At 44.0% G+C, this 12,169-nt stretch overlaps 1 protein-coding gene across 9 annotated transcripts in view; it reads right to left on the bottom strand.

The window, feature by feature from the left end:
• Positions 1-12,169, bottom strand: part of GBF1 (golgi brefeldin A resistant guanine nucleotide exchange factor 1) — a 262,887-nt gene that overhangs the window by 102,886 nt on the left and 147,832 nt on the right. For all 9 annotated transcript variants that reach the window (XM_088475614.1, XM_088475616.1, XM_088475615.1 and 6 more), the window contains one exon: positions 7,661-7,802. In XM_088475614.1, the coding sequence (XP_088331740.1) occupies positions 7,661-7,802 (142 nt within the window). The remainder of the gene's footprint in view (positions 1-7,660; positions 7,803-12,169) is intronic.

Genomic DNA, 12,169 nt, shown 5'->3' with positions numbered 1-12,169 from the left:
CATGTATATCCTGATGATTAAGGAAGTCCGCTTCCCAATTGAGAACCCACAAGATGACTATTGCAGAGATAGCCGGAAGATGACGATCTGCCCAAACTGGAATGTTTGTCACTTCCCTCATGGCTGCATGACTTTGCGTGCCTCCATCATGATTGAGACAAGCTACTGTAGTCGCGTTGTTGGACTGGCCTGCCCTGGAGCAGGTCCTGTGCCATGATGAGTGCTTTGTATACTGCTCGATGCTCCAGAATGTTTATGGGCAGATGACTTTCCTGATTTGTCCATCTTCCCTGAAAGGTGTGATGACCTGTCACTGACCCCCATCCGTGAAGACTGGCGTATGTAGTGAGAAGCAACCAATTTGGAATCCAGAATGGTTGCCCTTTGTCTATGTGGTCTTTTTGTAGCCACCACATGAGAGAGACGAACCTCCGGAATGAGAAGGATCCTCTGGGACTTTGTTAGATAATACTGTCCATTCCACTGGGAGTGAATACATTTTTGCAGAGGCCTGGAGTGGAACTGAGCATATTCCACCATGTCGATGGTGGATACCATTGACCCAAAGACCTGCATCGCTGATAGAATGGATACCCTTCGATTGAGTAGCATTTTGCGAATCCTAATGATAGGGCCGCAATCTTGTCCTCTGGCAGAAACACCCTTTGTGCATGAGAATCCAGATGTACCATCCGCTGTGTTGGAGAAAGAGGATTTCTTCCAATTGATGATCCAGCTATGAGTCTGTAGACAGGCCATGGTCAGTTGGAGATGGTGTTGTAGAACAGCTGGAGACTGTGCTAATATCAGAAGGTTGTCCAGATATGGTAGTATTCCAGTTCTGTGACGCCTGAGGTAAGCAGTCATACCCACCATTATTTTGGTGAAGACCAGAGGGGCCGTTCATAGACCAAAGGGCAGTGCCCGAAATTGGCAATGTTGTTGCAGGACAGCAACTCATAGAAATTGTTGGGGTAGCATAATAAGCACATGCAGATACGCATCTTGAATTTCCAGGGAAGCCATAAAATCCCCAGGTTCCATTGCCGAAATAATGGACCGAATAGTCCCCATATGGAACTTGGGTACACAAATAAACTTGTTGATGGTTTTCAGATTTAGAATAGGGCGATGAGACCCACTCAGTTTCTGCATCAAAAAGATTGGAATAATAACCCCTTCCTTGTTGACCAACAGGAACCGGGATTATCACCCTAGCCCTCAGCAGGGAGCAAATGGCCTCCTGGAGGACTAAAGACTTGATAGAATTGGATGGGAGAGTTGTGCAAAAACATTTTTTGGAGAGGACGCTTCCGGAAAGTGAGGGCATACCCCTGAGAGACCACTTCTCGGACCCAGGCATCTGTTGTTGTTAGATGCCAGTAGTCCACAAACAGGAGAAGTTGGCCCGCACCCTGGGATCCCCCAGGAGGGCCGCCCCATCAGGCAGAGTGTTTTTCATCTGGCTTAGAAGCTAGACGTCTGGCCGGCCAGGACCTCCAAGTTTGCTGCTTGGTAGTCCTGCAAGAGCTTGATGGCCTGGAGGAAGACTGTCCTTTTGCTCGTCCCTGAGGACCGAAAAGAAGACTGCCTAGGCTTCAACTTAGCTGTTGATGGTAGACCTGCAGATTTTGAAGCTGCCAAAGTAGCTATTATCTTATCTAATTCTGCTCCAAGAAGTATATTCCCATTAAAAAACCTTAACCAAAAAAGACTCTACAAGCCACAACGGAGGCTGTCAATGCTTTAGAGAGACCAGCATCTATTGCAGTTTCTCCCAAATAGGAGGCCACTTCCCGTATGTGAGAGGTATAGGTCAGCTGTTCTCTGGTAGCATTTGGAAGAGTCTCTTCCACTGTCCCCATCCATTCAACAGCCTTGGCTACCCAAGCCCCAGCCATAGCTGGTCGAGTAACAGCTCCAGATGATGAAAACACTGCCTTAAGACAGGTTTCAATTTTTCTATCTGTAGAATCTTTAAGAGAAGATGCTGACTGAATAGGCAACGTAGTATTCCTGACTAAATGTTTCACATGAGCATCCACAGTAGGAGGGATTTCCCACTTATTACATTCAGAAGTTGGGAAAGGATACAAAGATGTTAATCTTTTCAGAACATAGAACCATCTATCCAGGTTACACCATGCCTCTTCCATAAGCTCAGTGAGCTGCTCAGATTTAGGAATCTCAGATTTTATCACCTTCTGGTGTTTAAACACTGGAGCCTTCTTTCTAAGAGCTGGTTTATCATCCTGTACATTTAGGATTGATTTAACTGCCCTCACTAAGGAAGGAACATCCACTGCAGAAGGACGGTCCACCTCTTCCAGACTAGACCCTGGAGAAGAACTCGGTGCATCATCAGAAAACTCAGAAGATGCGTCTGAATCTACATGCTGAGGAGACTGATAAAAAGAACCTCCGCTTAGGTGCCTTAGTGACTACCGGTCTGTTTGCAACAGCTGACTGATCCATACTCTGACTTGAGTGGGCATAAACATCCACCCAGGTAGGATGTATAGGAGGGGCAAACATAGCATGCTGTGGGTATCCCATTAAAGGAGGCAGTGTGGCAGTAGCCAAGCAATCCACTAGCTGTGTCATCACCTGAGACAAAGAGGACACCCAAGATGGCTCCTGTACAGAGGCTTGTAGACTGGACTGGTGAGGTGGTTCTTTATAACAGACAGCACACAAACCATCCTTAATAAAGTCCTGAGGGGACAACCCCAGCATACAGGATTTACATGAAACCAGCACAGGGGCCTTCACCTCCTGTTTCCCTTTACTTTTTGACATAGCAATTATAAAGGTAACAATGCAATGTAACAGCCTTCACAAATAACAAGTGAATGAATTAGAGAGAAGAAAAAAAAAAAAACACACACCTTCAACAGAGGGATGAGGAAAAAACAGTGATAGTTATAACTGACAGTCAGAAATAAAAGGCAGTATCACCCAGCAGCTAGCAAACAGTCACATGCAACGCATATGCAATTTAGTTGCAATGGGCTCTGACTCAAAATACGAGGCTTGGTAGGATATCAGTGATCACGGTGAGTGAAAAAAAAAAATGTGGGTACCGGGGACCCCTCACTTTAAAAAAAAATCAGGGTCCTACTTCACTGTTTCGGGGTCCCATCACATATTATAGGGGGTGAGAACAGGCAGCAGTTGGGACAGATCTGGGGGCAGGTAGCAGTTGAGGTAGAGGGGGTTAAGGGCAAGCAGTAGTTGGGGTAGACCTGGGGGTAAAGGCAGGAAAAATTTGGGTTAGAACTGGGGTTAGAGGGGAGTAGGGCAAGCAGTGCTGGGGATGGGTAGGGAGGGTATAAGTGCAGACAGTGGGTGCAAACAGTGTTGTAAGGCAAGGAGGGGGCTAGGGGCAGGCAGGGCTGGGTAGGGCGGGGGCATGGGTAGATAGCAGCTGGTGCAGTACTGGTGGGCAAAGAGAGGGTTAGGGGGCTTTCAAACGAAGAGGGTTTTTGCTGAGGAAAGGTGCGGAAGCAGCTCCCTTGTTGGAAAAAGTATATGGCTGATGGTGCACTCAGTCTCAACGTCTGAATAATCCTTGATAACAGTGTTTTACGCTCCTGGCGAGGAAAGTAATATAGCGGCCACCAGCATACGGATGAGTGGGCTCGGTGTGAAATCAGTCCCCAGATATCAGCGCTATTTGTGCTGTGTTGAAGGGTATAACAGCAGAGGCTGCAGCGGGAGTGCTTTATCATGCAACACCCCGACTCCCCCTATATGTGCTTAATGCTACTTATACGAGTAGCAACTTGTTACATGTTATAACCTATTTTGCAGTATTCCTAGCCCTAATATCAACACTGCCAAGTGTTATGTCACAGTAATCCTCTGGAGTGATATTTATAATGTTTGCTATGGAGCAGGCATTACTATTGTTTATTATTCAGGGCTGATCCTAGTTTAGTGTGCTGTAAGCTTCAGTGAGCAGAGGCTGCAGCGGGAGTGCTATTACCCATCGGTACTTACCACATCCGGGCGAGCTGTTGGCTTCCATGCCCTGGGGTGTGCAGAGTCTTCAGAGCTGCTGCACGCTCGCAACTGCCGATCCTAACTCCGTGTCCTGGCTGGTGGAGGACGGCCCAGGGGTGTCAGCAGACCTGAGCATGGAGGCCACACTGTCAGCCTGCCCGCGCTGCGCATGGAATGGGCAGCTGCTGAAGGCAAATAGTGGCTCAGCTCCACCTCAGAAATCCATGAGGAGAGAGAGGCCAGTGGCGTCACGTGACCGGAAGGCGAAGGTCTCAGACGCCAGTTGGATAATGAGACGCTCCTGCCCACGGTCATTGGTTGGGAAACACTGAGGGATGTAACTGGGTCGGCAGCTGCAGCGCACACACAGAGCGTTCTACAGGTCCCGAGGACTTTTAAAAACTGGGTCCCTTAGTGCCTGTAGCGCGTAATTAAGCGCTGTAGCACTTATTTTGTGATCACTGGATATAGAGCACTATATACCTGACCCAGGGGAGAGGTACACAGGAAGACTGATCCAAAACCTCCTGAGACCAAACCCCTTCAGCAGAGCACCAATAGTGGACTGTGAGCATCTCATATGCACGAGGAGGGTAGGAGGAGCTACCCAGACACTGGAAACTTTTGATAGATCTGCGTCTGGGTCGGAACTGCCGGGAGAGAGCCTACCTCCACTAAGCTGCATCAACCGGCCTGGTACACTGGTCTCATGGCAGCAGAAGCGTCTGCTGCCGATCCCCAGGATCAGACGATAAGGCCCCGGTGGTCTAGTGGAAACGCGGGCGCACCGGGCCCTCACTGCAGCAGCTACCAGTGCGTCTACAGCGCCGGAAGCAAGGACTGCCATGCACGATTTCCCGTAAGTGAGGAATCGCCTTACCAAACATCTCTGTGCGTCCAGTTGTGGTCCGTGACCCGCCGGGGTCACCAGAGACGTTACTGGTGTTGCGGCCCAGCGGAGGTAGACTGAGTCACACTGCATGCGTCTTAATACAGACGCTCAGCACTGCTAACTCAAAAATAGAAATAAAGAAAAACATAAAATAAAAGCTTGGGACTGTCTGAGCAGTCCCGTTACAAAAGGTGCATCTGAAACCTACTGCACCAAACGAACAACTGAATGCCTGTGGCCGAGGTATATGTGGAGGAGGACGAGAGGCATCCTGGGAGCTGAAAGCTTAACTGTTTGCACCACAAGGCTTATTGAGGCTAGGTGTATGAGGACACCTGTATTTTTGGTTCCTACTTGCCATTTATGTCCCCTATCTCTTATTGCTACAATTACAAGGTTTGTGACTTCGTTTATCTGGGAGACTAGAAGGGCGTGTTTAGCCTCTCTGGAAGGTTAGATGGGAGGCGCAATTGGCCTTGCCAGTTATGCGACTTTATTATCTTGCAGGCCAATTCGTGCACTTGCGTGAACGGGTAACTGCGCTAGAGTGTGCGGATGCCCTATGGCTCTAGCTGAGATGGCGGCTTTGGCATTTACTCTTAAAATTTATTTTGGCTAGATCTTCACTCTCTCGCTGACTCCTATACTGCAACAAGTGCTCAGAGTTTAGATTGCTGCAGCTAATATTGAGTGAGCCTAAGGTTGATCCCTGCCCTCCACTCTGCTCCAAAAAAGTTATGTAAACTTAATGGCAGATTTATGTGGATGCGTTATGAAATTGATGCGATCAAAATACATATATAATAATTATTTCAGGCTAGCTGGCACAAATCAGACGTCAATTATGCTGTATTTGATTAGAACAAAGTCATATTATATACATTTAGAAAGGCTAAGCTACTGAAAAATCTAATTCAGGGCTGGTTTAAATTTGCACTTTATCACATACATCTGTACAGCATGTTTGGAATTGTCTGGGTTGCCTTTAAAAGCCTGAGCACAGCACTAAGTCACACCAGGGACATCTCTACTAACAAGCAAAGGAGGAGCCCAGGTCATCCAGGAGGCAAAAAGGAGCACCTGGCTGACAGGTCGCAACCAAGAAATAAACACAGGATTTACTATTTGCATCTCAGAACGGTGTAATTTGGTGAAACATATTCATTTAACAAACTTAGTTTATAGAACAGTAAAATATATCCACAGACCGTGAGGACTGAATGAGAACACTTGAAAACAGAGTGTGACTGTCTTTTAAATCTGGTTGCAGGTGCTGAAAGCCTGAACAAAGTTGTCAGACTATCTAACCAGGGCATTATCGGTCAATAATGCTCTACTCGATATTAGAACTAATAAAAAGCAAAGTATATGTATTTATTATTACTAACAGGCTGTTCTAGTTATTAATATTGATTATGTTATTATATTTCCATGCCTGAAATCAGCCTTAGTTTAAACAAAAGATTAAGCCTGCTTCTATGGAGAAAGTGCAGACAGGTTTATATAGCTTTAAAAGATAGGATAGTAAATGCAACAAGGTTCCACAGTACACTGACTGCTGTTGCTTTGAGGTTCCAAGAGAGACAGCTCACCCATAATAAAGAGACCTCTGAGCTGGCCAGCAAAATGATTCTACATGGGATGGCCGGAAATCAGCATAAGAGCCGCTAAAAGACTGGTCATTGATGAAAGCAGCAAAAGGATAAAAAGTGTGGAAAAGGTGCAAATACTGTATTTACCAAGGCTAGCTGGTAAAAATATAGAAAATAGTGAGAATATATATCACCTATTTTAATAGTATGCTGTACTTTTAGGTTAAACCAAAGGGCTAGAAAAGAAGTAAATGAAATGCTTAGAGTGGTGCTCAAATAAATCTTAAAATATAACTTTTATTAATTTATTTTAATACTGTCTTACAAGACACATGGAACAGGGAAAAATTAAAACTGTTAAAGAGTGAAAAAAGTGATGAATCCAGTGAGTTAAAGTATATATGCAACGACCCTGTATTGCCACATATTCATATATTGAATCCACTTTATTAAGTGTGTTATACATAGCACTTATCCGGCATTAGGCGTGTCAAATATATAGCCTCTATTACTTGCTGTTTATCAGCATACATTCACGTGTCTTATTTCTTTATAGTGAGTAGTAATAGATACCAATCATAAATAGCTGCTGTAGTTACTGTTCAACCATCTAAATCTGTTTTTGACAGATGGGTATACATGGTAATTGGGGGGTAATAAAGAAATAAGACACGTGAATGTATGCTGATAAACAGCAAGTAATAGAGGCTATATATTTGACACGCCTAATGCCGGATAAGTGCTATATATAACACACTTAATAAAGTGGATTCAATATATGAATATGTGGCAATACAGGGTCGTTGCATATATACTTTAACTCACTGGATTCATCACTTTTTTCACTCTTTAACGGTTTTAATTTTTCCCTGTTCCATGTGTATTGTAAGACAGTATTAAAATAAATTAATAAAAGTTATATTTTAAGATTTATTTGAGCACCACTCTAAGCATTTCATTTACTTCTTTTCTAGCCCTTTGGTTCAATATTCACTACCTGTGGTAGCACTCCCCAACCGATTAGAATTAATATCGGGGGTTACCATTGTCCCTTATTGAGGGGTACAATGCTGATCTAGTGCGACTAGACAATCCGTATTCATGTACTTTTAGGTTAACCAGATATGAACCTCAAAATAAATTACTTTGCAAAGTGTTCTCAAAGAATTACCTGTGTTAGCTGAAGAGCCGTTTGTTAAAAATTGCTGTGAGGATTCTGTACCAATCTTAGTAATATGACGTGGTGGCCTTGGAGATCTCTTCTGTTTCTTCCATTTTGAAGACTCACTTGTACCTCCAGCTCTCATTTTCAACTATTAAGAGGACACATCACACAAATGTTAAAGTGCCAGAACATAACCCAATTTCATACTAGGCATGTAATGGTGCTACAGATTACCACAGCTATTTTTAATCTCTAAATATAACCTGAGAAAATAAGTGGGATTAATAAGGGATGACTCAGACAAGTTTACGTATAACCGAAAATGTTAAAAACATTATTTACATAAATAAACCATAATAGTGCAGTCAAAGGAAAAGTAAAAACGTGCAATGCAAACAAGTATGGGTTCAACTACATGTCCTTGATTACAATTTAAATATGCATATGAAAAAAGTGCCAGGATCTCCATGTATGGTGATGGGTGAACAGGATGGCCTGGAATAATATGAGGCCCTACTGCTGCAATTTCTTGCTGCTATCCCCTCCCCAAGGCTATGCACACAACCTCAGGTTGTAAGTCTACTCTGACCTGCCCGTTGGCTGCATGTGCAGCTTCAGTAAAAGCAAATACTGCAATTCAGCAAGAAGGGTGTAACTCCCCGACCAAAGTGAAGTTATTGGTCCACACAGTCCTTTTGCCCAAATTATTGTGACCAAATCCAGCACTTCGAACCCGTCCAGCTCTTGTGGGCAATATATCACAGTCTCTAATGCAAACTCCAGAATGCAGATTTAGAGAACGTTTTGGCCTTGAGAGCACTCTTCCTTTGAATATGAACTTTGACAAATACGTTCTTCTGTAATTGTTTTGGGGCTATCTTTTAAATGCATTTGTAGATACCATCTGTGAATGAATACTTGCTTTAGGGCCTCCTCCTTGGACCTGGTGTAGATGACATGCATGCTGTGTGCTGTCATCTGTCAAAACGGCAAGCAGCCAGAAGCACAATGTGCTATGCACCAACCTCTCCACTGGGCTGCCCAAAAATGCACTTGTGAAGGCCTACACATTGCACTCTTAGGGGTCAATTCAATTAGGTGTGAATCGCATTACAGAATGCGATGCCGCATTGTTGCATGAGCACAGATTTTCGCTTTCGCCCCATACAGGTGTGCACAAAATTTTGTGATTTTCGGGGGGTACAGTAAGAGGCAAATATACAACCACCACCACCACCACCACATCACAGCCTCTAACTGAACTGATCCCTTTACTTCTTAGGAGGTACTATATGCCCTTTACTACAGCCTTGGGGCCAGGGAAAGGACAAGTTTTATATTCCCCGTGAACTGGGGCCTTATGGCATCATTTATTTACAGCACATTTGTGAACCAACACTCATTTTTATTTTTTTTTTTAGGAGGGTTGAAGTGACCCTTTAGGAATTCCCTCACCCTAAGTAATCAGAGGTCCCCTCCATATAAGTGGAGCCAAAGACTCAGTAACCCAGGAGGAAGTTTTCAGTTGACCTCAGGGAAAACAAGCCTAACAAAGTATTGCGGCAGAGGCCATGCCACCAATGGGGCCTTTTGGCAATAATAAAGGGGGACCTAAAGATTCTTTAATCCCCCCCTTAAGGGGACTTATTGCTCCTTAGAATAGGGAGAAACAGGGCTCTTCTCCTTTTGGAGAGGCTCTAAAGACAAAAGTCTCCAGTACAACTTTGAACTGCACTTCACTATTGCAGCACGCACCTCAGGCTTCAAAGAAAAAAATCAAAAAAACATGTTAGCATTTCCAATTTTTACCATTTACAAGGCTGTTCTTCCAATGGTCTTAATAGATCTATAAGTGTTTGTGAATGCATAATGATGTATAATGTATGATGTATAATTTGCTATGCAGTGGGAAGCACATAGTTTAGCATTGCTGCCTCACATCATTGTCAAGGGCCATGTGTGGTATTTGTATGTTCTCTCCCATTTACTTGGGGTTCCACAAGGTGCTCTGCTTTCCTCCCACAGTCCAAACATTTAGTGATAGGTCTATTTGCACTGACTAAAATGTAACCATGGGTGTCAAAGGCGCAGAGATTAAGGTGTATAATTATTTATAAAATACGCTCTGTATAGCACGGCAGAATATGGTGAAGTAATATGATAAGTAGATAAATAAGTAATGCAATTGAGTTGTTGTATATTTGGCTGTATTGCAAATGAAGCTTATTTTTTTTTTTTTTTTTTAAAAAGCACACTGGTGTCAAAAGTCATGGGACAGAAGAATGTAAAGATAATGGTAGTATGGCCACCATACTGTGATGTCTTGGAAATGACCAGACCTGCATCAGTTGTAATCTGACATCTCGTGAGTCTGTTTGAACACCGCCTGGGATGCTCGCGGCAAGGTGACGTAAATTATCGGAATTCGAATGGTGAACAATTGTGGGTGCCCGATGGATGGGACAGTCCATTTCCAAAGTTGTGCATACATTCCTCGATCTAAGGTGTCAAGTGTGTACTGTGATTACGGCGTTACTTTCCACCCACCAAGGGCAGCGCAGACAAGTGACACTGGTTCAAATCACATCCACATTCAAAGCAGGAGGAACCAGACACATATCCAGTAGGTCAGTGCAGCATTCATGGAAGCTTTAGAATTTAGCTTACATGGAATAAAGGAGCAGAAAACCCACCAGAGTTCCCCTTTTAACACAACAGCACTGGACAGTGCCTCACCTGTGCTCATGACGTAGCTAAATGGACAATGGAGGACTGGCAACATGTGGAGTGGTCCGCTGAGTAATCATTTCAGTTGTTTTGGGCTGATGGTATGGTTTGGGTGTGGCGCAGACCCCGTGAGGCCATGGACCCCAGTTGTCAACAAGGCCCCATGGAGGCTGGTGGTGGTTCCATGATGGTGTGGGGTGGGTTAACGTAGCATGGGTTGGGTCCGCTGGTCTGCCTGAACAAGTCAGTCATTGACTGGTAACTGCTATGCTGCATTGCTTGATGACCATTTACAACCTTTCATAGACTTCATGTACCCCCACAACAATAGAATATTCCAGCAGGATAATGCACAGTGACATCGGTCCCAAGTTGTCCAGAATTGGTTCGAGGAGCACTCTGGAGGTCCAATGAATGGTGTGGCCACCATGTCCATTCGACATGAACCCAATCGAGCATTTATGGAACGTGGTGGAGAGGTCCATTCGCAACCAAGACCCTGCACCTACAAATATCAGGGTGCTGTGGGAAGCTATTCAGACGGGATGGGCCTACATCTCTCCAGAGGTTTCCATCCACTTGTGGAATCAATGCCATGACGCTGTGTTGCTGCACTTCGCCAAGCTAGAGGGGGTCCTACACGATACTAGGCATCCATCCCATGTACTTCCGGTCTAAACTTTCGGCAGTAAGGAACGTTTTTTAATAATAAATATAGTTTAAGCAAATTACTTGCTTAGCCTTCTGTAACTTTTCTTTGCCCTGACATGTGGGCACAGCTGTGCCGTGATCACATCATCAGATATTAATAACCAGATTGCAACGTTGTCATATTCAGTAGACACTGCACGGGGGCATGTCCATTACTATAAATGAAAACTAGGAGGTAGAAAACCCCATTAAGGAGAAATTCATTTTTTGCATTTTTGTGCTTTAAACAGCTACTAAGCTTGAAAACATTACAACACTGCAGGTTCACTCACTATAACAGATTTCTATATAAATATTTTGTACATATAAATTTATCTCTATGGGAGCCCTAAAACAAAATTTCTCATAACGAATACAAAATAACATAGTAGTAGAACAAGGACACTACACAGCTTTGAGGAGATTGGACCCTCTAGTAACAGATATCACCTTTAACTTCTGCTATTGATCACTGATCAAGAGTGGTCCATTATTGGGTTCCCCTATGACACTCCCATCCCTACAGAGTGTCACTGATCACTAACTGAAAACGTGTTCCATACATAGTAATGTACCCACTACACCTTAACAGAAAGTGATGTGTTCCAGTTTTTAGGAATAGGGTAGGAAGTTTAAGGCTACTACTAAATTATACCATACATTGTAAAACTTCAATGCCATGTGACAGCTGGTAGTCTCATGCATGGTGCAGGACATCGTTTGTACAAACAACCTAGTGTAAGGACCTCAATCTTACTCTTTCAGAAGACTAGATGGAGGTGCTTCAAACTATTTAACGTTCACTGGGTCAATCACCAAATAGTTTCATGGACACAACGTGCCCTTTATAGAAGAAAACAGTGTGGCCGGATTCTTATATTTGGTAGCATCTCAATACAATAAAATGCTCTTGGTTATCCACTGGATGCTCCTTACCACCACTCAATAGAAGTATGTTGTAGCAGAACAAGTGGAAAATATGCAGGACAACCCACCACAGAAGAAGGGAGATCCCAGAGAGCCCTGTGTACCCCTCCCTTGGCAATGCTGGATAAATACCAGAAGTCTAACAGCAAAAATGCCTATGAAAATTCTGCT

This window comes from Taudactylus pleione, unplaced genomic scaffold (assembly GCF_031769625.1).
Source record: "Taudactylus pleione unplaced genomic scaffold, aTauple2 ptg000016l, whole genome shotgun sequence".
Classification (NCBI taxonomy): Eukaryota; Metazoa; Chordata; class Amphibia; order Anura; family Myobatrachidae; genus Taudactylus; species Taudactylus pleione.
This window is presented reverse-complemented; position numbering and strand designations above follow the sequence as displayed.